General features: G+C 42.6%; 2 protein-coding genes and 1 long non-coding RNA gene across 10 annotated transcripts in view; 2 read left to right on the top strand and 1 right to left on the bottom strand.

Annotated features, from left to right (window-relative positions):
• Positions 1-1,063: 1,063 nt before the first annotated feature.
• On the bottom strand, positions 1,064-13,870 carry MTRFR (mitochondrial translation release factor in rescue). 4 transcript variants are annotated; one of them, XM_055550447.1, is made up of 5 exons: positions 13,585-13,719; positions 12,008-12,049; positions 10,711-10,760; positions 3,156-3,456; positions 1,064-1,447 (listed from the first exon to the last, which is right to left on the bottom strand). In XM_055550447.1, the coding sequence occupies exons 4-5, from the start codon at positions 3,435-3,437 to the stop codon at positions 1,211-1,213; spliced, it is 519 nt and encodes a 172-aa protein (XP_055406422.1). In that variant the 5' UTR covers positions 3,438-3,456; positions 10,711-10,760; positions 12,008-12,049; positions 13,585-13,719; the 3' UTR covers positions 1,064-1,210. The 4 variants fall into 4 exon arrangements, with proteins under 4 accessions (XP_055406422.1, XP_055406423.1, XP_055406420.1 ...); XM_055550448.1 differs by lacking the exons at positions 12,008-12,049; positions 13,585-13,719 and adding an exon at positions 13,732-13,870; XM_055550445.1 differs by lacking the exon at positions 12,008-12,049 and having other exon boundaries at positions 13,585-13,723.
• A 33-nt stretch (positions 13,871-13,903) lies between these two features.
• MPHOSPH9 (M-phase phosphoprotein 9) overlaps positions 13,904-27,047 on the top strand; it is a 52,321-nt gene continuing 39,177 nt past the window's right edge. For 3 of the 5 annotated variants that reach the window (XM_055550440.1, XM_055550442.1, XM_055550444.1), the window contains exons 1-5: positions 13,904-14,041; positions 16,841-17,103; positions 19,149-19,302; positions 25,540-25,629; positions 26,376-26,899. In XM_055550440.1, the coding sequence (XP_055406415.1) occupies positions 16,997-17,103; positions 19,149-19,302; positions 25,540-25,629; positions 26,376-26,899 (875 nt within the window). In that variant the 5' untranslated portion in view covers positions 13,904-14,041; positions 16,841-16,996. The remainder of the gene's footprint in view (positions 14,042-16,840; positions 17,104-19,148; positions 19,303-25,539; positions 25,630-26,375; positions 26,900-27,047) is intronic. The other 2 variants (XM_055550441.1, XM_055550443.1) reach the window with 2 other exon arrangements.
• On the top strand, positions 17,110-18,484 carry LOC129630109 (uncharacterized). Its single transcript, XR_008703539.1, has 2 exons — positions 17,110-17,869; positions 17,967-18,484. It is a non-coding gene; the product is annotated as an uncharacterized LOC129630109 (long non-coding RNA).

Here is a 27,047-nt window from a genome sequence, read left to right on the forward strand (position 1 = left end):
GGTCCAGAGCCTTGCATGGAGCTAAGCTTCCAAACCAGGCCACTGCCAGGTGAGAAGAGCCTTACCTGGTTTCCTTACAAGTCATTTTACTGGAATGCGTGCAGTCTGGCTTCCCTCATAGCTCAGGTGGTAAACAATCTGCCCACAATGCAGGAATCCAGGTTCGATTCCTGGGTCAGGAAGATCCTCTGGAGAAGAAAATGCTAACCCACTCCAGTATTCTTGCCTGGAGAATCCCATGGGTAGAGGAGCCTGGCAGGCTACAATCCATGGGATTCCCAAGAGTTGGACGTGACTTAGCGATTAAACCACCACCACCATGCAGTCTGGTCTTCAGTGAAGAAATGAGGCAGGTCCTGTGTCTGACCGTAGCCTTCTCACCTCATGGTTTTTGTTTCCTTCCTAGTTTTTTGCTTAAACTCCAGATGGGATCTAATAAACCAAGCTAATAACCACGCCTAACCCTCCCCCCTCCCCCACCAACAATCTGTAAGGTCAAATCTGGCTTGAGGGATGGTATTAAGCAAATTCACAAACCAGGTTTCTGAAACCTCATCTCTCATAAACTTACTACTTATAGATCAACATACAGGGAATGACGTGTATATTTCCACACCAGAGTGGTCACTTGTCAACAGTCTTAAGGTAATGGGGTAAGTGGGCAGGTGGGTTACCAACCTGTAAATCTTCCACCATCTTGTTTTCTTTTATTCCCTTAACCTGACATGAAGCTAACGGACATCCATGTGTCAATGATCAGTCCCAGTGGATGACAAGGAGGCACTAAAAATGCTATTGTTTGACTCAATTCTACCATTTTCCCATAAAAAGTCTGTTAGTTTTTTTTTTCTTTCAAAAATACTTTCACTTCTCACTTTTGATGATAAAATATGATACAGTCACACAAATGTATAGCTTAAAAGGGGATATGCTTCTACTTAATGCCATGGTCAAGAAAAAGGACTCTGCAGCTGCCCGGGAGGCCCTCCAAGCCTCCCGTCACCATAACCTTTCTTTCCTCCCCCACAAAAGCGCCCCTGTTCCTTCTCCAGTAATGACTTCCTTGTGTTTCTTTATAGTTTTATTCTCAGAGTCTGCATCTCTATTTGTGACAGTCTGTCTGCCGCTTACAGACTTGGCTGTCTCTGGGGCCCGGCACACACGCTCTCCTCTGAAAGCCGCCACCCTGGAGGCCAGTCGGTTCTTTCAGTCAGAACCTGCAGTCCTCTCCGGGCACACTTTTACTGGATTCCCATTGTTCTTTCAAGAGTTTCTTTTTCTCGAGGGTTTCCTTTGCTCTTTTTTTTCTTTCTTGCTTTCTCTTCTCTGCCTCGCGTTTTTCTCTGCAAACGAGACTGTTTTCGCCATTGTAGAAGACGTCCACTTTCTCTTGCAGGATTCTCCGAGCTAGCTTTCTGTTTTGGTCAACAGATCTGGTCTGGTGGCACTGTAAGAGATGATATTTCATAATGTGAAACTGGTGTGTCCTGGGCAGGACCTTGGGAATCATTAGACAACCTCATCCCTTTACAGAGGGGTCGGGCCCGCAGGGGCAAAGCCACTTGTCAGGAGTCCCAGCGGGTCAGCAGCAGGACAAAAGCCAAGCCCCTTCGTTCCTCTGCCCAGCCCGTGCCCAGTCCCACACCCCAGCTGTTACATGGCTTTCACTGTGACTATGCCAATATTTGGAGTGTTGTTTTGTTTAGAAGTAACAATAGCCTTCAAAGAAAGTCCCCAGATAATTCTGGAAATGTCAACCAGTATGTCGAAGCAAGCCCTCTTGTTTGTCCCATTTATAAACTTCTGTCTGAAGGAGGAAAACAGCCTCTTTTGCCATTAGTGGTAAAGAACCTGTCTGCTAATGTAGGAGACGTAAAAGACGTGGGTTCAATGCCTGAGTTGGGAAGATCCCCTGGAGAAAGGAATGGTAACCCACTCCAGTATTCTTGGCTTGAGAATCCCATGGACAGAGGAGCCTGGTGGGCTACAGTCCATAGGGTCGCAAAGAGCTGGACACCACTGTAGTGACTTAGCATGCACGCATGTGCTATTAGTCAACCATGATGTTCATTATGTAACATCTCTTATAACTGGCGAGTGCCTTGCAAAGCTAATTTATTTGATAAATTCTGTTAGGGTGAAAAGATAACATTTTGAACAACTTTGGAGTAAGCTATATGAAACAGGTTAAACAAATTTAACTATGTCAGGTTTCAGAGTTTTATTTGTGGCTCATGAATAACAGTTTTTTTGAGGAGGAAACGAAAAATGATTGAGATTTTAACTAATATGCTCAGAAATATGGCAGCAAAGAACAGCTGTCAGGACCAGACTCTGGGTTTGGTCCGAGTTGACTCTGGCAGCTGGAGGAACCTCTCTGGGCCTCAGGCTCCACCTTATGAGCGTGGGCTTATGAAGATTAAGAGTTAACACGAATGTGAAGCTCTCAGAACAGGGCCGGCTGGCAACATGCTCACATGATATGTAAGTACTTGCTAATGGTACCACTGGTGTAGGAAAACCCGCCAATCCTCTCTCCACTGCGCCTCGAGGCTTGTGCTGCCTTCAGGGCCCTGGGGCTACGGGACCGACCAGCAGTTCCAGAGCCAGTGAGCCCACTACCAAACCAGGAAACAGGAGAAAGCAGTACACCCTTTCTTAGAGTGCAGCATGTGTTGACAGCTGGCGATGTTCAGATCAGTGGTTGGATTTTTATATTCAGGAGGCTCTGTCGGCCCATTCTGCTGAGGGTTGACGCCAGTTTGCCTCGTTACCTCATTCAGTCCTTCTCCAGAAGGGCAGGTGTCGCTGACATTTACCAAAGGGGGGACAGAGAGACATGGAGGGTGCAGCCATCTGAGTCATCAGCCAGGTGGCTAAGGGCTGAGCCTGCTGGCAGACAGCCTGGGCCCGCGGGCTGCTCGGGGGCCCGGAGCCCATGTCAGGGCCACAGACAGAGCCCTCTGCAGCCCAGTGGCTCGACAAGAACTGTGGGGCCTGCCAAGTTCAAGGACGGCAGCAGTAAGAGTACAGCTGCACAGGATCCTGGGAGGGGGCTCCCGGGGCCAGGCCCGAGACCCACAGTCCCCCTACGGCTGGGGGCCACAGCTGTCACTCAGGAGAAGTCAGGGGCCCCCGAGACCACCTTCCTCTACCTTGACGACGATGCCCGAGGGCACGTGTCTCAGCACCACGCAGTTGCTTGTTTTGTTGGTTGCCTGGCCCCCTGGACCGTGGCCTTTCACGAACTGCTCTTCAAGCTCATGCTCGTCCAGGGAGAGCAGCGTGGGGCGGTCCTTCTTGCCGGCCGCCTGCACTGGAGTGGCCACCGTTCCTGGGGACAGGAGCGGCAGCTTCTCGCAGAGCCGGAGTCCCCAGGGTACCGGGCACACTCTGGTCAGTGGGGCGGGAAAACGGAACAGACCCGAGGTACTCATGGCGAGGGGCTCTCAGGACCTGAATCAGACAGAGAGGAGAGCCTTCAGCCTTGTCTGCTCTCAAGATTAGATGAACTTCTTCAGGTTCTAAGATCACCTCTTATGCAGCAGTTCAAAGGATCACCACCCATCTGGCAGGCAGGGGATTTAGGAAATCCGTGCAGACAGGACACGCGGCCGTACACACACACCTCTCCCCGGCCCTGCATTGTCTATAGTGTTCTCAGCACAGCAGTACATGCCCTGCCAGCTGGTAAATATTTTCTTGTAAAAGGACCAAAAATATCTTCAAAGCACCCAGAGGTGCCGTTTTCTCAGGAAGGAGGCTGCGAGTGTGAAATTCAAAAGCACGGGGCTGTAATTTGATGAGGAAATACTCCATAGGACACCAAGCAAGACTTAGAATCTGAGTCAAGTGACATGATTTAAGTGTGTGAGAATCTCTGAAGTCAAAATGAAAAGACGACAGTATGTGGTAGTCTGTTTTAGAGCTGAGTTTAAACAGTCTGACGCAGTAAATATCACTATCAATCAATGTCCTGATTGTTGTTTTTTAATGTTTCCAGTTTCATGGATTTGAATAGGAACATCTGTTCCCTCAGAAGCACTGCCAATCACAGAATCCAACCAGCACTCATCCTTAGTGCTACCAAATCCACTGATTTTTTATTAAGGTGCCTGTTAGGTTCAAAGTAAAAGGCAAGGGAGAGGGAGGGACATGAGGTCAGAGAGCAAGATGCAGTCTTCACGGAGCTCACAGAATTTCTCCCAGTCAGAGAAGGTGTTCTAGAAGAATGTGAGAGCTGCTGAATGGGAGGTTTCAATAACTACTCAAGACTAGCATATAGCTGAAGTGTCTTAGTTGACAAATGAATAGAGAATAACAGCCATGACGATGTGGTGAGTCCCACAGGCCTCCGGTGTTTTTCGAGGGAAGGCAGAAGATCTGAAAAGCATTGTCAATTTTCAGAGGCCTACGTACTCTCCATGTGAACAGGGTAGGGGTGTGTGTCACAACCTTGGCCCGTTTTCTCAACTGAAAAATGCAGGAGAATAAGCCCTCTTCACTGGGGCTGCCCCGGTGGCTCAGCAGTAAAGAATCTGATTGCAAGGCAGGAGCCACAGGTTTGATCCCTGGGTAGGGATGAGCCCCTGGAGGAGGGCATGACAACGCACTCCAGTATTCTTGCCTGGAGAATCCCATGGACAGAGGAGCCTGGAGGGCTACGGTCCATAGGGTTGCAGAGGCCGACATGACTGAAGCAACTTGGCACGCATGCAAGCCCTCTCCATGCAACCCACACAGGTTTTGAGTGAACTCAGAGAAAAGAGTAGTATTCTGGAAAGGGCTTCGTTGATACTCCTGAAGGTATGAGACTGGTTTTTAGCAAAATCACCCTGGTGGATTTGGGGAAGTACGAATGTGCCCCTCACTTAAATAGTTCTTGATTGAGGATTCGGTAGACACTGAAAAGAGATGTAGAGTTGCTTTATGTCTTCTTCTAACAACTGCTTCTTGTGAGGCTCTAGACAGCTTCTTTCACCACTTGAAACCTTGTACATTCTAGCTCATGGCAACTGGTCTCTAGCACAGGTAGGAACTGGAGTTTACCTAAACCAACTTCTTCAGCCAAAAGTACTTAAGGTCTACCAAGTTATTTTTCACTGGGTTTCTCTTGGCTCATTTGCCTTTCACCCACCAGAAGTTCTGATGGCTGACGTCCACTGGGCCCCACATGATCTCTAGGTGACCTTATGGCAGAAACATGCTAGTGGGCATGGCTTCCTTGCAAATATGTGCATTTTCTGAAATCTAAGTGCCTATCTTAGTTATCAGTACAGATGACATGGGTTGTTTCCAGAATGAATACAGTATTCTTCATCTCTATGGAAAATAAATACAATGAAATATACTTTTCAGTCTTTAGGCCAGTGCTAGTTTTCAATCTTGTAACTGACACTATGGTGCAAACCAATGGGCCACAGGCTTTTTTGGCAGACAGTTGTCTTCGTGGAAGACAATTATCTATAGACCACAGGGGTGGGGAATGGTTTCAGGATGATTCATATTTATTGTGCACTTGATTTCTATTATTATTACATCAGCTCCACCTCAGATCATCAGGCCTTAGATTCCGGAGGTTGGGGCGTGTGGGCGTGCTCAGTCACTTGTCATGTTCGACTCTTTGCAACCCTAAAGGCCGTGGTGGGCCAGGCTCCTCTGTCCTTGTGATTCTCCAATCAAGGATACTGGAGTGAGTTGCCATGCCCTCCTCCAGGGGATCTTCCCAACCCAGGGATCCAACCCGTATCTCCTGCGGCTCCTGCAATGCAGGCGGATTCTTTACCGCTGAGCCACCAGGGAAACCCCTGGGAGGTTGGGAACCTCTGTCTAAACTCATATCTTCTTTGTGAAAAGTACAATGTTCCGTCAGTCCCAGTGGGTGATAATTAAGGCGGTGTTGGTTCATAAGATGCTCCGGGGCTACCAGGGAAGGTATTCTGAAACAAGAGTATGCCAGTGAAAGTGGTGCTTTAAAAATGGGTTCTGTTTATTGTGTGAAATGTCAGAAGCATCCTCAGGAAAAGATGAATGATAAAGCCTTTCTTTGCCATCTCTACAACAAAGAATCCGCTCCCCTGTAAATGACTGAGTGAGACCAAGTCGATGTCCACAATTTCCTTCCCCTTGTTTCTGCTTTCAGTCTACAGAACAGAATTCCTTTGTGTATTAGTGTCTGGTCCCTGGATTAGGTTCATGGAACAGGAGCCCAGTGCCTCTCCTGGGGCTGCCCTTCCGTTAGGCAATCTGACCAGGCAGGATGGAGGTAGAATACAGTGTGGCCACAAAGAAAAGGAAAGAGGTCTGAGATAGGGCGAAACTCCCAAAGGGTAGAGAGGAGGAGAGCACTTTTATCAGCTGCTTTGTCGCCAGGTCGATGTGCTTCAAGTCTACCTTTCTGTCCTAGTTTAGAGCTGACATACACAGGAAGGTCTCCCACCCGACTGGAGTTCACGAAGGTCCCCAGTGTTCAGTTACTGGCTGCTTTGTCCAACAGCTAATTCCAACGGCCAATCGGATGATTCCAAATACTTTGAGTATCTCCTGGAGCTCTGGCTGGACTCCAAAAATGGCTAAAAATGACAAACACACCCGTGGCTCCACTTCCCTGAAGCTCGGAGAAGAATACAGATTGGATTTCAGTTTTTGTGATACCCACAGAGCAACCCAAAGTCTTTGGGGAACAATAAAAGCAGCTCAAATTAGAGCTCATCCTGACAAAAAAAAAAGAAAAAAAAAAAAGTAACAAGCAGTGTGAGTACAGGGAAACCGGCAGTCGAAACAGCAAGCCCCGATTCCTTCCTGTTGGAGTGAGCCTCAGGCCTGGGTGGGGTCTCCACCCTGACTCCCCTCTGCTCTGCTTTTCCCTGGAGGGCGGCTTCTGCGCTAGACAGCTGACTGCAATTTAGGTTAAAGCCATGCTCTCTCACTTGGTGAAGCTGGAGATAAGAGGGCAGATGCCTTTACAACAGGGAACATTAATTTGCTCCATGAATATTTTCAGCATCTACTATATGCCTCAATGAGTCTGAGACTGCAGCATAAAACGGAAATGGAGATGTCTGTAAGTAAGGTATGTGCCAGAGCCTAGCATGGACGAGACGCCAGAGAGCAGTGGTTCTCAGACTTCACTGTGCCCCCGTCACCTGGAAGGCTGGTTATCAGGACTTCGAAGCTGCATCCTAGAAGGTGCCTTTGTTCCTGATAGGAGCCGGCAGGGTCCCTCCTCTGGCTTACGCAATCAGCCCAAACCAAGACAGACACCCAGCTCAGGGGTGGCATGCTCTGCTCTGGAATGTGGCCTGTGATTGGAGCACACACAGACTTTAAACAAGGGGCAGTGAGGTGAGGCTTGTTTCACCAATGGCTCGAAAGCTCTGGAGAGTGGTAAGGGGAGGCTACTGCCTGTGCGTCTTAGACACAGAGAAGGTATTTGAATCTGGAAAGCTCAGGATTAGCTCTGGACCCACCTTCTGGATGCCATTTGCCTACCATTCACTGATGATGTTTTAGAAAGGTAGAGTACTAGTTTCTCTTAGACACAACTTCTTAGTGTATCAACCTTGCGGGAATCATCCAAACTAAGCAAAGGAACAGGTGTGGAGATTCACTGAAATGGGGTGCTTTAGCAAAGATGGGGCTTCTCAGGTGGCTCAGTGGTAAAGTATCGGCCTGCCAAGCAGGAGATGCAGGTTCAATCCCTGGGTCAGGAAGATCCCCTGGAGAAAATGGCAACTGACTCCAGTATTCTTGCCATGGAGAATCTCATGGACAGAGGAGCCTGGAGGGCTACAGTCCATGGGGTCACAAAGAGTCGGACACGGCTGAGTGACTAAACGACAACAATAGGAAAGGTGATAGTTCACTCTTTCATGGCTCTAACTTTCATGCACAGACAAATCCCTTAGGGATCCTGTTAAATAGGATGCAGCTCATTAGGTCTGGGGTGGGGCTTGACTAGTGACTAGTGAAGTCACTCAGTCATGTCTGACTCTTCGCGACCCCATGGACTGTAGCCTACCAGCCTCCTCTGTCCATGGGATTTTCCAGGCAAGAGTGCTGGAGTGGGTTGCCATTTCCTTCTCCAGGGGATCTTCCCAACACAGGGATCGAACCTGGGTCTCCTGCATTGTAAGCAGATGCTTTTACCCTCTGAGCCACCAGGGAAGTCCCCCACCAGGGGTGGGGCTTGAGACCCTGCCTTTCTAACCAGCTATCAGGTAAGGTGGCTGCTGCCTGCAGTCCTGGCTCTTAGGATTATATGACTGCTGGCTAAGAGTCTTAGGATCGTGTTGACAATGATGGAGGTGGAGAAGGTGGAAAGGGAAGGAACAGGCAAGAGAGGAAAGACATTTGGAGAAAAGAATGAAATAAATGTCGAGTTGAGCAAAAAGAGCAGGTGAAATGGTCACGAGGGGATTGAGAAACTGGGTCATCTGAAAAAAAGAACACCAAAAACGTTGCTTCTATTCCATTAATGTTCTAGAACAGCAATGTCTAATAGAAATACAGCACAAGCCACGTGTGAAATTCTAAATTTTCTAAGCCACACTAAAAAGAGTAAACAGCAACTGATGAAGTAAATTTCAATATACTTTACTTAATCCAATACATCCCAAATATACTTAGGTCAACATGTGATCACTATAAAAATTATTGAGATTTCCTTTTTATATGAGGTCTGCACAATCTGAGGTGTGGCCACGCTCATAGCACATGTTGGTCTGGACTAGCCATGAGTGCTTGCGGCTACTGTAGTGGCTAAGGGAGTTCTGGAGTCTTGCAATCAGTGTGGTCCATGGAGCAGCAGCGCCACTGAGAGCTTGTTGGGTCTGAAGAATCTCAGGTCCTACCCCAGGCCTTCTACACGAGAACCCGCGTTTTCATAAGATCCTCAAGTGATTCAGCAGCACGTTCAAGTTTGAGAAGCAAAGGACACAGGAATTAGCAAGCTCTTCCAGCTGCTTTTCAGAGCTTGTCTCTTATGTTGGTAATATTTCAGAAGTTGAGGCCAGAATGCAGCAGGGCTGTTTACCTGCTTAGTCATGGTCTTGTTTCCCCTTCCTGAAGGAGATAAACTAGATCTCAAAAACACTGATCTCATCAAGGGTGAAGGACCAAATTCATTGAGCTTTTAAAAAGACAAAATGGCCAGCTGATGGCACCAGAAGCTAAGTGAGAGGATTTTCTGAGAAATGCTTAATAATAATCTATAGTTTGAAAGTGTGTTTGGGGGACTTCCCTGGTGGTCGTGGTTAAGAATCCACCTTGCAATGCAGGAGACGTGGGCTTGATCCCTGGTCTGGGAATTAAGATCCCACCTGCCATGAAGCAACTAAGCCTGCACCACAACTAACTAGAGGGTCTGTGTGATGCAGAAAAAGATTCTGTATGACTCAAGGAAGATCCTGTGTGCTGAAACTAAGATAAGACCTGACACTGCCAATCCATAAGTAAATACATTTGAAAAAACCCCAAAAGTGTGTTTTGGTGTTCCCTGCCAAATGGGAGTAAAGAGAAAGCACCCTTTCTTTCCCTTTCACATCCAGCTCAAGCTTCTGTTCTGGTTACCTGAAATCCTCATGAAGAAGTGAAGTGAAAGTCGCTCAGTCACGTCCAACTCTTTGCAACCCAATCGATTGGAGCCCGCCAGGCTCCTCTGTCCATGGGATTCTCCAGGCAAGAATATTGGAGTGGGTTGCCATGCCCTTCTCCAGGGGATCTTCCCCATCCAGGGATCGAACCCAGGTCTCCAGCATCACAGGCAGATTCTTTACAGTTTGAGTTACCTGGGAAACCCATATCCTCATGAGGGCTGGAACACATCCCCGGACAGAACCCCAGGGAACTGTGGCTCAGGCTTGACACAGACCCTGTCACTTCCTAGGCTGGGGGTTCTTCACTGAAGAGAAAGCACCGTCCAGCCACAGTAAGTGTTTCCAGAGAACTATTTCTCAAAAAAAAAAAAAAAAGCACAATGGACTGAGCAGGAAAGGACAACAGAGCTGTCAAAAGGACAGAGCTGACGACAGAGGACAAGAGATAAGGAGACCACTCCTGAGTATGGTTTAAATTCAATAGGCTTACTGCTGCCCAGTTCAAGAGACAACTAATAAAGTAGATAAAGAGAAAAGCTTTCAATTCATACAATACCAACAGCTCGTTCAGTTTTTTTCAAACAGAAAACGTTGAATCCACAATTACACCTTTCCTATTTGGGTGCATCACTGTGATTTTCTTCTATTTATGGCACCTAACAGGAACTCTGTTATTTATCAACTATGCTATTAAAATAAGACAGACACATAAAAAAGCAGCAATGATTACACTCCACATTTTTCTCTAAAAGTTGCAAAGATTCTATTAATGATGCCTTGTATTTGTTTAGGATGTCTGTTTTCAAACCACATTCAAATACATTATTGTATGTCATATAAATAAAAGATGAGATGCATACTATGTGGAATATTTCAGGAAGACTTATTTTGGAAGAACATTCCATTTTCTTAAACTAAATTTCTCCTTCCCAACCCTTGTTTCTTAACCTTTCATAACATCTCCAGATTTGTTCTTCCCCAAGCTCCTTAAAGAGTATTAGCTCATTTTCAATTTTCTCTTGACACTTTCTCTCCATTATTTGTCCCTACTACTGACTACTGCTCTGTAGTCAGTATGACCTGAGCCAGTGTCTCAATGCCATGATTTACTCACCGTGCAGCTCTGGCCATGTTTCCAAATCTGTAAAATGGAGGTTATACCACCTAGGAAGAGAAAAAAAATTGCACAGGTTGCCATAGATTTAAAGCACCTAGTGGTGCTCCAAAGCACACAAAGCTCAGCAACCTCTGGCTGACAAAACACAAGCCCAGTCTGCAAACGGATTATTTCATGGACTTATGTTTTAAAAGCTCAGAGAAAAGATATCTAGAACATGACCTGCAAACTATTTTACTTGGTATGGTCCAATTTAAGAAATACTTGGGGACCATGCGATCACCAAAGACTCGCTGTTTGGTGAGGTCATAATTGTGGTCTATGAAATCAAGTGCCAGAGAGGTAATTATGATGCAGAGAATATAGCTTGACTTCCCAGCTGGTTTCAAAGTGAAAGATAAAAACTACCTTCATCAAAGCAAGTCCTGCTTTAAACATACAGATCTTTAGGAATTATCTGATATAGTAAGAAAAATTATGAGGGGTAGGAAAGGTAAAAAAAAATGTACACCTGATATTAAATACACCATATTTAAATGTACACCTGATCATTCATTTTCATGTTCAGTGGTTTTAGTTTTAGAGTTCCTCGTTTTTCCTGTGGGGGACAGCCCTCCCCCAACCCCCATCAATGACAAGCTGTTTGGATATAAGAATTACTGACACCAAGTAACACCTTGGTTAATAGACATTAAATGCCTCAAGCCGTTAACAGCCAGTATTACTGAATAGCCTAATCTTATCCCAATTAAGGAGCTCCACTCAAAACTGTCATTTGAAGCCTTCATGGCAAAAGAGGAATACTTCAGCAATGCATGTTCAGTCGCTCCGTTGTGTCTGACTCTTTGTGACCCCATGGACTGTAGCCTGCCAGGCTTCTCTGTCCATGGGATTATCCCAGCAAGAATACTGGAGTGGGTTGCCATTTCCTCTTCCAGGAGATCTTCCCAACCCAAGGATTGAACCCACATTTCCTGTGGCTCCTGCATTGGCAGGTGGATTCATTACCACTGAGCCTCCTGGGAAGTCCCACTTGAGCAATATGATGTTATAATAAAGTCATATGGTAATCACACTCTTATAAAGCCATAAAATATTAGTGTAAGCTTGCACACAAGTAATGCAAACTCTCCAATATGAGGAGAGGGAGGTTAAATTAGATGAATAGTTACTGGGCTTCCCTGGTGTCTCAGATGGTAAAGAATCCGCCTGCAATGCAGGAAACCTGGGTTCTATCCTTGGGTTGGGAAGATCCCCTGGGGGAGGGCATGGCAACCCACTCCAGGATTCTTACCTGGAGAATCCCCACGGACAGAGGAGCCTGGCGGGCTACAGTCTACGGGATAGAAAAGAGTTGGACACAACTGAGTCACTAAGCACAGCACACACGGCACATACTTGTGTTTCTAAAGCCTTCTCTTCCCTAGTTATTTTTATAAAGCTTCTTTTTAGTCCAATTAGTCAAAAGCAATTTCCACTCTGAATTTGTAAAAATTTAGACTCCTTCAAAGAGGTTAAATTAAGAAATAAGGTGTGAGTACCTTTACCAAAATCTTTCATATCAGTTGGTTAACAAGATAACTTGGTTAATCAGAATACTAGCTCCTGAACATGTTGGCTTATTAATTAATAACAGATTAATAGGTTCTTTGAAACTTACCTAAAATCACACTGTCACACTGCCAAAAACAAACGCACTGAAACTAAACAAAATCCATCTGATTCTGTATCAAAAAGCCATGCTCTCCTGCCTAGTGCATGATTAGGAACTAATATCCAGTACTCGATGTTGGGGGTTAACATTTTTCTTGAAGGAAACACACCTTCCTTTGCCTGGAGCTGTCCCAGGAATCCACTCTCCCTTTCTTGTGTTAGTGCAAGATTCTACAGTATCTCAATTATAGATTTTTAACCAACTGAAATTAGTGGTAAAACTGCTTTTTGTTTTGTTTTTTTGATGGACTTGAAACAGACATTGAAAATAGAGCCGTGTGCTTAAAAGTAATTTGATTTAGTATAAGTATTAAACACAGTGCTGATTGGTGGATTAACACAATTGGGAGGAGGATTTGATTTATTTACGTTTGAGATCTTCCATACACTGATAAGATTTTGGAGAGAATGAATTTTTACTGTTGAGACAAAATTGTTAGGTGTTTCTACAAGGCTCTGATCAGATGAAACGCCTCTTGGCAGATTTATTATTCCAAAGGCAAATAACATCTGCTCCTGGCTTCTGCATCCTGCATCCTTCTACTCCTGCATCCTGGCTTCCCAGGCACACGTAAGGACAGGGCTAGCGATGAGCCTTTACTGGGGGTTCAGGACACTTAGAGGTAAATCTAAGAGCTGGAAGTACTTTAAAGTACTTTCGTCTGAAAAACGCAGACTAAACAGTGCGTATGAGATGGGCCGGGGGGCCCACGGGAAGGGACGTGGGTTCTCTGTGGTCCTTCGAAAGGCTTGGAAGGAGCAAAACCCTCACAATGCCTAAAACAGGCCCAGCTGCATGATCATAGCTACCCAAGGCTCTGCCGAACAAGTAAACGAGCATCGATCCATTTGCCCTCCGGCTTCGGTGGAATTGTTTCCCCCATAGCGGTGAGCTCTCGTCCTCGCCCGCCCCCCAAGTCCGTGAAGAGCCCAGTGCTGACCCCCCACCAGCCTAAGGTAAATCAGATCCAGGGACAATTTAGTTCAGGTGTCGGGGCCGGCTTCATCTCACCGCCAGTGGGGCCTCCAGGTCAATGGGCGGCGCGACTCGGTCGCAAAACAGGGAAATTCAGGGATTCCAGCTCCCAGTCCTCTCTCCAGAGCCCCTGATGATCGTGGGCAACCGTGTGGATGCCGAGCTTCTCCACAGACGCTTACCTGACCTCAGGAATAGCCTTCCGCCCCCAGTGTTCTGGAGGAACCGAAATCACCTCAGGAGCGGATCGCTAACTCGCTTCCCGGTCTGCGCACGCGCGGCTCTCCCGCCGCAGCTGCCCTCAGGCCTGAGAGCCCCACCCGTCTTACCTATTGCGCATGCGGAAAGCTAAGTAGTCTTTCCCGCGTAGCTGCCGTAGGTTCCCAGAGAGCCAATCAGAGGAGAGGACTTGACAGCAGCCCCGCCCCTCTCGTTTCCCCGGCGGCTGACCTTCGTCTCTGGTGGGAGCTGGGGGACAGGAAAGGGAAGCCGAAGCGCTCGCCGCTGCACGGCCGTCTCCGCCCCCTTCCAAGTAACCAATCGCGACCAAGACGCCGGGGCGCGCACGCTCCCTCGAGTTTAACGGTCGCGAGAGGCCGAGCGCCCGACCCTGACATCGGCAGTGGGAGCGGCGGCCAGGTAAGTGGCCGCCGGCCTGCGGGGAGCTGCCAGTCGCAGGGGACAGGGGACGCGATGTCGAGGACACCGAGCCAGCGGACCCCTGAGTGTGCTGATGGGTTAGGGCGGGGGAAGACAACAGTCAGGTGACACCACCCCTCCGGAGCCCGCGGGCGTGTGGGGGCTTTCTCCCGGTCCGTACGCCTTTTCTAGACTCTGTGCCCTTGAGTGACACCCGCGCGGCCCAATCGCTGAGTGCCTCTTCTCCAGGGGCGGGGGGCTTGAGGGATTTCGTTTTTCTTCCTTTTTTTTTTTTTTTTTTTTTTTTTGACCAGGTTCCTGGGCTTCCTTTGAGAATCAGTAATGTAGTTGTTGCACCGACAGTTTTAACTCCGGCCTCCCTGCTGACTACGATTTAGGGGAGAACCAGCAGCGGCGGTCTGGCTGTCAGCGCGAAAATGTCAGAATCTGGCCTCAAAACCTGAAATCATCCCTTCTTTTCCCTTCTCGGGTTCCCAACAAAGCAGAACGCCTGGTTAACTTTAATATTCTCAGCAGACCCCGTATCAGTCGTTCCCTTTCCCCCTAACTCCCTTTTACCCTTTTGGAACTGGGGGCATCCAAAGCGTCATATTTTGTTTGTGGGAGATACAAAAACGTCTCTGTTCTTATATCCATTCTCCATCAGGTTCTTAAAATTCTGCATTGTATATCTTTTTTAAAAAACTCATCCCCCCGCATCCCTCTCCCCACCCTCACGCTGTGCTGGGGAGGCATCATCACATTTCAAGATGCATCTGGGTCTACTGCGTCCGGATTAACTCAACGGGGGAAATAATAGATGGGGTTGCATGCAGATCCATGTCCCCAGAGAGCTTGCGTTTTCCTGGTGGAAGAGCAAGGTGATTTGAATTCAGGTATTTTCATTGCCAGATGGAAGGTGCGGCCCCTGAGTTTGTCAGTACCCTTTGTCGTTGGTGATGGGCTGAGTCACTGGGGAGAAATCTATTTAGCTAGGTCGGGTTACCCATGGCCTTCACACCTGTCCCTGAAGGAAACGGTTCCTTTGTGAGCTGATGCTTTCTTTCAACGTTGTCCTTTGTAAAACCAGGCCGTAGAAAGTGGGAACGTAGAGGAACCAGAATTATTTTCCACCATTGCATCCCCTAAAGCTTCCATCTTGTCAGCAGCATGGGTTTTCTTTTATTCTTTTTTCCCCCCTGTTATTCCTCGGCTTGTTTTTTTTTTTTTTTTTTAAGTACATGAATTCCTTAAAAAGGAGGCAATTGATTTGTTATAGCCAGGTTACCTCTGTACATCTAGCCTCAGTTAAATTTTAGTGGACCTGGCAAACAGTTTATTTTTTCAGAAGTAATTTAAAGTACTCTGTGTATATAGTATACGGTGCAAAATGCATTCTTTCCACCCCCACCTTCAGTGGGGAAACAAGCATTGTTAACAGTTTAACTGGCTGTTTTCAATACCAAATTAAATAGTAAGTAGTTCCCATTCATCAGTTAATGGTATAAATCAACAAGCATGCTTGATAAAATGTATTAAAGGAATGAACAAGGCATGTAAGTTTTCCAATTATTACACAGAATTGTGTCTGGAACCTTGCTTATTAAGCACCTAAAGTTTTCAAATGTTACCTGAAAAAATACTAGTTCAGTTCAGTCACTCAGTCGTGTACGACTCTTTTCGACTCCGTGGACTGCAGCACACCAGGCTTCCCTGTCCATCACCAACTCCTGGAGCTTGCTCAAACTTATGTCCGTCGAGTCAGTGATGCCATCCAACCATCTCATCCTCTGTTGACCCCTTCTCCTGCCTTCAACTCCTACTGCTACTTCTGTAAATCACTGTTATTGTAGATTTTTTATTGAGATACAAGTTACCATAAAATTTATTCTTTTAAAGTGTATAAATCAGTAATTTTTTTTTTAGTATAGTCACAGGATTGTGCTATTCATCACCACTGTCTAATTCTAGAACTTTTCATCTCCCCAGAAAGACACCCTATGCCCATTTTGGTCACTCTCATTCTCTCCTCCCAGCTGCTGGCAACCATTCATCTCCTTTCTTTCTCTATAGATTTGCCTACTCCAGATACTTTGTATAAATGGAATCATATAATCTGGTCTTTTGTTGGGCTTCTTTTATTTTGTGTGTGTGTGTGTGTGTGTGTGTGTGTGTGTGTGTGTGTGTGTGTATTTTTTTTTGGCTGCACCTTGCGCTGCTTGCAGGGTCTTAGTTCCTCCACCAGGGATTGAACCTGGGCCCACGGCAGTGACAGGCCTGAGCCCTAACCCCTGGACCGCCGGAGAATTCCCTTTAGCATAATGTTTTAAATGTTTATCCACAGTGTAGCATAATTCCACACTTTATTACTTTCTATGACTGAGAAATATTATATGGATTGTTGTTGTTCAGTCACTAAGCCTTGTCTGACTGTTTGTGACCCGGTGGACTGCGGCATGCCAGGCTTTTCTGTCCTCCCTTATCTCTTGGAGTTTGTTCAGATTCGTGTCCATTGAGTCAGTGATGCTGTCTACCCGTTTCATCCTCTGCGGCCCCCTTCTCCTTTGGCTTTCAGTCTTTCCCAGCATCAGGGTCTTTTCTAATGAATCCGCTCTTCACATCATATGGATACACCACATTTATTTATCCAACAGTTGATGCACATTTGAGTTGTTTCTGAATTTTGGCTATTACGAAAAGTGTTGCTATCCTTAATGTAGATTTGTATAAAAGGATCAAGGTTTCTAAAGGTTTGACAAAGTTTTTTGTAATAGTATTTTGTTCCCCATTCATTTTCAGACTCTCCTGGGACCTTCCGATATTTCACTTCTGAATGTCAGCAACTGAAAATGCCTGTAGACGATGAAGCATCTGAAGATGACTCAGATTCAGTTTCTTCAAACAGTGCAAGAACCTGAATTTTCAAATGAGAGCGTGTAACAATTTCTGTACACTATGGAAGATTTTGACTTGGGGAAACCCTCACAGAAAGCGTCATCTTCTATAGAATCTGATATAAAAAATTCTCCTCATTCTCTTGGACTGAACTTAAATACTAATAGGTAAGAATGGGAATAGATTTTTTAATGTAATGACGAATCAAAATAACTTCATTTGCATAATTTGCCAGTTTATGCAAATAGTGTCATACTTACTGTTTGCATTTTTAAAACCCCAAAACTGAGATCAGGAACCGTTCAAGGACAGTTGTTTAAGAATAATTTCAGTACTTCCCTGTTCTTCATTTCTCCCGGAGATACGCTTTCATATGGGGAACTTTGTGAAAAAGAACTTGTTTTGCTAGATGCAGTTCTCTTTACATTTTTTTTTTTATTTTTGGTAAATTACAAGCATATCTTTAAAATTTAATTGCCTAAATATTGTTTCTCCATTTTGAAATTAAGAGGAAAAATAATGTTTCATGTTGCAGGAATACCTCATCAATCTTGAAAGTAGCAATTTCAAGATTGAAAAAAAATTGAATACTAGGAAGTTAGCAAAAAAGCAGGCTGAGTTGACAAAATAGATGCTATCAAAAAATGCATTTTATGCATTTCTTTTTAAATTATCCCATGTTTGGTTTGTTTGAATCAGGGCCTGTTTACTCTCATTTTTTACATGGTCAGACAAGTTGATTATTTGGTTTCTAAACTTTTTGTTGTTATTCAGTCATTAAGTCATGTCCAGTTCTTTGAGACCCCATGAACTACAGCACCCCAGCTTCAAAATTTGCATTAGCTTACAAACAGCAAAGAGGCAGAGGCCATTTATCACCTATAAAAAGCAAGTACAGTAAAGCAGAAACACAGCAGTCTGGCACGCTTACTGGTAAAGGAGCAAACTTGCACACAGTAATAGATCTTGAAGAAATTGTGTATTTTAAATAAATTCCTTAAGAGATTTGTTTATTCTTTGCCCTCCTCAGGAGAAATTTAAGGCGGCTTACAAGAATATATAAAATGAGAAAGCATAAAGTAGGGTAAAAAGGGAGAAGGAAAAAAAAAAGCATGGGACATGGTCCAGAAACACTTGCCATTGTAATCTGTACCTACTTCCTGAATGTTGGCCACGCTTTTTGTTTCCTGTGTCATCATTTGGCAGCCCTTTTGAAATCTACTTCTAGAAGAAACCCTTTTTAGAACATAGTGTTTGATTTGCCTGGAGGAACTTAAATGTGCCTTTCTAATGAAAATTATGTCACTGAACTGTCTCCCTTTTATTGTGACTGGCAGTTAAATTGGCCAAATTTAAACTTGATTATTATACAACTGTAATTGTGTATTAAACCCTTAATGAATACCATATTATGTTCTTTCCCTTGAATTTTTATTAGTATTTTTCTGATCCTAACTCTTTATATTACTGTTATTTTCATTAGTGTCCTCTTTTTCACAAATTGTTTGTAAAACAAAGCAGAGTATCAATAAATAAAAGAAAAATGACCTTTCAGTGGTTGGAATTTAAATAAATTTTAATGTCCCTAATTATGCCTTGTGTTTTTATAAAGCAAATCTGAAATAAACTCCTCTCAGATTTGGAAAAGCAGTCCTCCTGGGAAAAATTAGTGCTATTTTATACATTGAATAGGCTAAATAAGTCCTGAATATCTGCTACTAATTTGCTTGGCAGTACTTTTATTCAAAGACAGTGCAAAGATAAGCATGAGCTTATCATGCCAAATTAGGGGGATCCAGTTAACAAGACGTGACTGTAATTCTGGGCAGTGGAGAAAGGATCTCTATTACAATAAAGGACTGCTCTTAAAGTGGAGTGAAATACTCCTCTGGAATAATTTAGATCAGAGTCACTGAGAATTTTCCTTATTGTTTAGCATACACTTTTATCTTCTGCTCTACTTTGGAGTATTCTCTCCCTTCTGAAGGTCTTTCTGTTTTGTTCTTAAAAATATAATTAAGTGCTATCTGTCTTTTCGCTGCTGTTTTCCTTTCATGGACAAACTTGTGATCAGATTTTCAGCAAATGAGGTGCTCTTAAGTAGGATTAAGTATCAGTAGTTTTGTACTGCTCTGCTAAATCTTGAACTGCTGAATTATTCAACACTTTGGTAGAATGAAGAAAACCATGTGAATTATTTATGTTTCAACAGAAGTAGTCCCCACCTTAGTACAAATGGGGTATCCTCTTTCTCAGGGAAGACCAGACCATCTGTAATTCAAGGTACAGTTGAAGTCCTCACCTCTTTAATGCAAGAGCTACAAAACAGTGGAAAGACTGATTCGGAACTTTGGAAAAACTGTGAGGTATCTAGTTTTGTTTTATTTTTGGAATTAAACAATTTCTGTTTATGAATATGCCTCTACTAAACTCTAAATTACTAGCAATTTATATTCTAAAGAGCATGATACTTAAGTTATTGCTAGAATAAAGCAGTCAAGTATATTAATTAAGGAATAATATAGAACAAATGTGAACAAGATGATCAAAAGTACATTTTAACAATATATTCACTAATATATAAATTAGACATTCTAATTTATATATTGTGAATATGAACTAAAATACTTTGTTATACTTTGTTAGGTTTTTTTGTTAGTTTTTATAAACTAAAATGTCTTTTTTCAGAAAAATGAGAATCGCCAACCAAGTTATTGATGTTTGTTACTAATCCTAGTCTTTTAAGTAACTTAAACAGAATTGTCGTGATTTTGTAAAACATAAATTCACTTAGAAATATTTTGAATGCTCTGTTTATAAATAAGGCTTCCGTTTCGTACCTTATTGCATTTAGCTGTGCTTTATTGACTTACATTGATTATTCAGGTCAAGTGGCTCGCTCTTTTGTCCATAGGTTAAATTGCGATATAAAAATTTAATAGTTAAAAGAATATATGTAAATTTTGTGTCATGCAGTAATGCCCACGATACACTTTTCCAAGGCTAGGTTGGTAATGCTTTGTAGAAATGTATAAAACGTTATTATTAAATTCTTTATTTAAAGAGCAGTAAATTTTGTTTTAAGTGTTAATTATAGTTCTAAGACTATAATCTGTGTTAATTTTCAGAATGTGGAATAAATAGAATGAAAGATTATCTGGTTTAAGAAATCAGTAATAGCTACTTATATTCATTATCCATAATCGTTAGAGTTATAAAAATGACTGTTACAGCAAACTTAAAAGAAAACTGTTTAATTTTTTATACTTTTTTTTCCACATAATGATCAGTATGTGCTAATGCAAAAGACCTATAAAATGTCCTTGTAAAATGATGTAAATAATAATGGAATGTTTCATGAAATGTGTCCCCTAGTGCTTTAAAAAAAAATGAGGCAAATTGCCTGAATGTGGCTTGACGTCTGGTAAATGCGTTTTTAACTAGAAAGTTTTACATGAAATCTTCGAAATCAACATCTTCAATCAGAATCAGAGTATATTTGTGAATTTAAGACATAGATTATTACATGCCAGGATACCAGCTAGCCGCTTAAACCTCCTAACATTTGAACTGGTTTCTTTCTGCCCTTTCTTCTGTGATCTAACAGATTTTTTAAATTATGTTTCGTATTAACTGACTTTAACTTTCATAATGTAGGGATATAATTGATTATTCACTGAAGAGCTTTGTAAGCTATTTTGTACTTTCACGGAAAGTGAAATGCTATTTTGGCCATTTCAGTAAAACTTCTTGAATTTGTTTTGTGTGTTTTTGTAACATATGAAAATAAAGGCCTCTGACGCTTTAGGGTAGTGCTTTAGAAAGAATGGGAGGGTAAATATCATGTAAGTCTTATTCCTGACTCTTCCCTGAATTTCATGTTTATACTTTTCTTTTGAAATAGTAACATTTCTATTATAGTTATATATAATATATTATATATAATATATATACTATATATTATAGTAGCTATATAGAAATAATAACATTTCTATATAGTAACTGATTTCTACCAGTTGTAAGAAGCTAATGTACATTATTAAAGAACTAAACCTTCTACAGAGCTCTGGAAGAGATCTGGTGATGACCTGATTCTTTAGAATTCTTTTATTAAAACTTCTCTTCTGGAATTCTCAAAGTTTATCACTGCTTAAACTCGGGAAGGTTATATATTTTTATTCTATCAGGAAAGAATCTATTAATGCATTTCTGTAGAAATACTTTAAGATATTCTTTTTGTTTGGTTTTGGCTGTGCTGTGTGGCTTGTGGAATCTTAGTTCCCCGACCAGGGATTGAAACTGAGTCCACTGCAGTGAATGCACCGAGTCCTAATCACTGGCCCCCCAGGCAACTTCTCTAATGCATTTTAAAGTACTTGCTAATATTTCTATAATTATAAGAAAATTTTAAAGCATATCATTATAGCATTTTAATTATTTAGCACTACTGATTATAATAACAACAATTATCTGATGATTATTGCTTACCTATTTGCCGGGCAGTATACGAGATACTTTCTGTCAGTGGCCCTCAACCTTATTAGACCTGAAGCTCCCTTTTTATAACAGCTTTTAAAATAACATCAACTTATATTGTCCTGAAATGAAATTCACAGATAATATAACCTGCTTGTATCTGCTTTTTAAAAAAGTCAGTGTAATGTCCTGTGATATAAAGGAGTAATAATACTTATTTATAATAAGATAATATGTAAATATGTAAATGCTCAGATGTATCTACATTGGAGAACATAGTGAAGCGGTCCAGCATTTACCGCTGTGCGATCTGCATGAGCACAGCAGCTGTCAGCACAGAACAGCACAGCCGCCTTGCGCTGATGCGCCAGCACTGTAGCTGGTGACACGACTTTCTGAAACGGCGCGTAATGTCTGAGCAAGTTCTGAAACATCTTGGTAGTTGCATTCCTGGACGATTTGGTGGCTTGAAAACTGTGCAAAATACAACATAAAATGGACACAGGATAGTTCCTTATTGTGGAGACTGTCCTGTGTTTTGTATCCCTGGACCATGCCCCCTAAATGCTAGTGGTGCTCCCACTATCTTTGTGACAACCATGACCTCACAGATTTCAACATATAGTTCCCCCACTGAGATCCTTGCCTTGCAGGCATCATATTTAAAATTTAATCCTCACAGCCACAAATAACGTGTTGTTATTGCCATTTTATAAATTAGGAAACTGAGGGCTTCCCTGGTGGCTCAGTGGTAAAGAATCTGCCTACCAATGCAGGAGACCCAGGTTTGATCCCTAATCTGGGAAGATTCCACATGCCGCAGAGCGCCTAAGCCTGTGTGCCAACTAAGCCTGTGCTCTGCAACAAGAGAAGCCATTGCAATTAGAAGCCTATGGACCTCAACTAAAGAGCAGCTCCTGCTCGCTGCAACTAGAGAAAAGCCCCTGCACAGCAGCAAGGACCCAGCACAGCCCCCACCCCCACGCCAAAAAAATACACACTGGATTTTAAAGACAGTAAAGGAATGTATATCTCCTTAGTAATTTTTTTTTAAATTAGGAAACTGAAGTATAAAGAAATTAAATTTACTTGTTCAGAATCACACAAGTTGGTGGAGAGGTGGGAGTCAGAACTATGGGAAAGCCCACAGGGTATTTACCAGGTCAGACTAGGGAACCAGACTATAGCAATCCCATGCAGGCTGATAGCAGCAGAAAACTGCGTTCACAGGAAAACTTCAGTCAGGTGCCCGTATCCTCCAGCAATATATAAAGTGCAGGTAGTACAAATCACTTTAGTTTGAAATGAATAATAGCCCTTCTTAACAATTAAGTGTATAATGTTATCACTGTATTAATATTTTTTAAGTTACTTTATTTAAAATTAAAGGGTAAACAATAAAATCTGTCTCAGAAAAACAGAAATCTCCACTAGTTTATAGCCTGAATGAACTCTCTTCATTTGTATCCTAAATAAGAAAATGATGATAAGGATGTGATTAATATCTTGTCTCACATACTATGAAGCCATTATTTTTATTAAATTGTTATTCTATCATTATTATAGTTAAGCTTTATGTGAATAATAACTGTATCAGATTAAAAATAACACCTAAGGGTACAGGGGTATAACTTGAGAAAACTGTTGCTAGATTGTTTCTTTTCTGTTTTCATTAATATAAGGTACTTTGTAAGCTGAGAGAGTACGGGACTTGATTTGATCTAGTCCGCTTTGTCCTGAAGTCAGTTGATTTAGAATTCTCACTTCCTGTCAGTGCCCTCATATTTGATTTAAGGCTTTCTTTTCCAATCTTGAGGTTTTCTCCCCTTTACCTTAATACTGTTATACAGATTTCAATTTAATTCTGTTATGTTGTGTAAATGGCTTTCAACATGAATGGGGAGGATCCCTGGATTGTGTGATCTATAATACCAAGAAAAGTTCAGCTTGCAGTTGTTGTTGTTCCATCGCTGAGTCATGTTCAACTCTTTGTGACTCCATGAACAGAAGCACGCCAGGCTTCCCTGTTGTTCACTATCTCTCTGAGTTTGTTCAGACTCATGTCCATTGAGTCAGCGATGCCATCCAACCATTTCATCCTCTGACGCCTCCTGCTCCTTTTGCTCCCAGTCTTTCCCAGCCTCAATCTTTTCCATTGAGTCGGCTCTTCACATCAGGTGGCCAGAGTATTGGAGCTTCAGTTTCAGCCTCAGTCCTTCCAGATATTCAAGGCTGATTTCCTTCAGCTTTCAATATCCATTGTTATGTTTGTTTAGACTATATATCTGAGTGCCCAACTTGGTCTTGTATCCTAGGTGCTGGCTTGCAGGCAGGGATGGGAGGGAGACTGGTAAACCCAAGTGAACAAATGAGGTATTTGCTGATTGTGGTAAATGCTCTGAAGGAACTAAACAGGATGCCAAGAAAGAGAGTGCCTGTGAGGATGGTTTGGAAAACTCTTCGAGAGATGAGGATAATTAAGCTGAAATTGCGGGATGGGAAGAAGCCAGCCATGTTGAGAGCTGGGGAGAAAGCTTTCCCGGTAGAGGGTACAGCAAGCGTCAGTACAAGACTTTTGAGGCAAAAGACAGTTTGGGCATGTCCAGGGAACAGAGGGAGGCCAGCGAGGCCAGTGTGTGTCATGAAAGGGACAGAGGGATTTGAGAGGAAGCTGGGAGGTGTGTGCAACCCAGATCACACAGGGCCCTGTAGGGAATAGAATGGAATGGAAATGACACTGGAATGGAAATGGAATGGAAAGACACTGGACGGTTTTAAACAAGAAAGCCAGTTGTCGCAGTAGCTACTTTTTGACATTATATATTGTTGCATACTGTTTGTTTATTTTATATTTTGGGCTCCAAAATCACTGCAGATGGTGACCACAGCCATGAAATAAAAAGATGCTTGCTTCTTGGAAGAAAAGCTATGACCAACCCAAACAGCATATTAACAAGCAGAAACATTACTTTACCAACAAAGGTCCACCTAGTCAAAGCTATGGTTTTTCCAGTAGTCATGTATGGATGTGAGAGTTGGACTATAAAGAAAGCTGAGCGCCAAAGAATTGATGCTTTTGAACTGTGGTGTTGAAGAAGACTCTTGCGAGTCCCTTGGATTGCAAGGAGATCCAACCAGTCCATCCTAAAGGAAATCAGTCCTGAATATTCTTTGGAAGGACTGATGTTGAAGCTGAAACTCCAGTACTTTGGGCCACCTGATGTGAAGAACCAACTGATTTGAAAAGACTCTGATGCTGGGAAAGATTGAAGGCAGGAGGAGAAGGGAGCAACAGAGGATGAGATGGTTGGATGGCGCAATGGACATGACTTTGAATAGGCTCTGGGAGTTGGTGATGGACAGGGAGGCCTGGCTCAGTCCATGGGGGTCACAAAGAGTTGGACACGACTGAGCAACTGAACTGAACTGTTACTGAAAGTAGACCAGCCTTTAGTTTGAATTCAGCCTCTGGAGAATGCATACTCCCCTCATGTGTTTTGGCCTCATCTAGTTACTAACTACTGTTGGTTGGTCAGGATGGTTCAGGACCTAAAAGGGGCTCAGAAGGAAATCTTAGGTCACTTCCATAGGTTTTCAGATTCTTTTTTTTTTTTTTGGCTGCTGCAGTGTTTAAAACACTTTAATATCTCAAATGTTTTTGTTTTGTTTTTTTTTTTTTTTAACTTGAAAAATTAATTTGGGGTCAAATTCTCATAAACCAAACTGTTTGTTGTTTTAAGATGTGGGATTCTTTTTCTGGGTCCAAGTTAATGTTTAAGAGTACTATTGGCTGTTATGAGGAAAGGAAGAGGGGCTTAAGACAAATTCGAAGTGCATCTACCGGCGGTTGTTGATTAATTAGAAAGGTAGCAGATGACATCAAGTTAATCAAATTTACTGAGACCTTCAAGTTTACCCAGACCACAGGTAACATAAAGGGGTGCCCAAGCCTATGTCCTTGTATTTTTGCATTTTTATAACTAATTTTATAGTTTTATAACTAATTTAGCTTATAATTTTTACATTAAAAATACATTTATAAAAGGCCCTTTCCCATTGGAGGAATATTTCTGTGAAATACTAGGTTAAAAAATTATTTTTAACCAAAATATTTTATAATTTAATAGACCAGGTGGTTACAGCTATTCAATTTGGTGGAAAAACAGTGCCAAGAGCAGATAGTGGCTCAACAGGAGCAATTTCACAACCAAATTCAAGTAAGTTGTTCTTTATATTGATTCTTTTTTTACATTGTAAAATTTTTAGAAGAACCAATTAGTTAATTCTTTTTTTTTTTTTTTTTTTTTTGAGAAGGAAGGATTAATTACTTGCAGCAAGTAAGGAGAACACCCAAAGCAGTATCTCCCTGAACTGTAAAATTGAGGAAGTTTTAAACTAAAGGCACATGCATATTCATGAGGGGGCTTGAGCAGAGGAGAATTCAGCATAGAATTGGGGCAGAGATCTACAGAGTCCACACTTTAGTCAGGAGGGTCAGGAGGGTCCACTGAAGTCAGGAGGGTCAGCATCATAGTTCCGTCCTCCACCCACGTAGGGGATTAATTCCTAGTGTCAGGGCCTACTGAAGCTCAGGTTCTTTATGTCTCATTGAAGACAGAACTCAGTGAAAGCCAAGGTAATAGTTAAGTGGATTTACCTAGAGAGGCACACATTCCACAGACAGAATGCAGTCTGTCTCAAAAGGCAAGAGCGGCCCTGGGAGAAACACACTCTACAGTCAGAGTGTGGGGCATTTCAGAAGACGAGAGGCCCCCAGTGAGTTAATTCTTTATATCAGTTTTGCTTATAAATTAAATGTAAGGCACAAGTGTCATCTTTAGAGTAGTAGCTCTTATTTTTAAACGCAGTATATTTAAGACATTTATGAAAATGTATATTTAATATACATTCTTAGCCAAATCTCTCTTTTTTTTTACCCCCCAAATCTCTTTTTTATTTTTAGCGTGTACAGGAGGAAATAAAAAATTTAGTCAAGTTACAGAACAATAATGCTTCCTGGGCTTCCTATGATAGAAGTTCTTTAAGCAAACAAAGATCTTCAGAAAGTCAAATGGGTTTTTTTTCTGAAAACGGTGAGAGAAATGAATATGTTATCAGTTATCCTAAGTCTGAAGAGTCTGAAATGCAGCAAGAAGCATCCTTGTCACAACCAGACTGCAATGTGGATAGTAGCTCAGTGAGCAGTGGGTATGGAACCTTTTGCGTCTCAGAACTAAACACCTACAAATCTAAGGACGCTCAAGATTTCATGGAGCACATAGAGGCTTCTGAAGGACAATTTGGAGCACCGGTGCTGCCAGCGGAGCCACTTGGAGATGGTGTGAAAAACCAGAGTTTTTATATACATCCAAATGAAGAGTTTTGTGCCTCTTTAAAGGAAGATACTCCCATTTTTCCCAGTGAATTTGAACACAGTTTTCTTGGTGAAAGTAAGATTTCAGAAGTATACAGTGGAAAAACAAACAAGTAAGTTGAATTTCTCCATCACTTGAAGGGAGTTTTACTTGTTAAATACATTTATAATAAGCTAAAATGTTTAGTAAATATAGCTCTTTTTAGTTGGAATGAGATGTGTTTCAACATGTCAGTTTTATCAAATTTTTTATTTATTGCC

This window comes from Bubalus kerabau, chromosome 16 (assembly GCF_029407905.1).
Source record: "Bubalus kerabau isolate K-KA32 ecotype Philippines breed swamp buffalo chromosome 16, PCC_UOA_SB_1v2, whole genome shotgun sequence".
Classification (NCBI taxonomy): domain Eukaryota; kingdom Metazoa; phylum Chordata; class Mammalia; order Artiodactyla; family Bovidae; genus Bubalus; species Bubalus kerabau.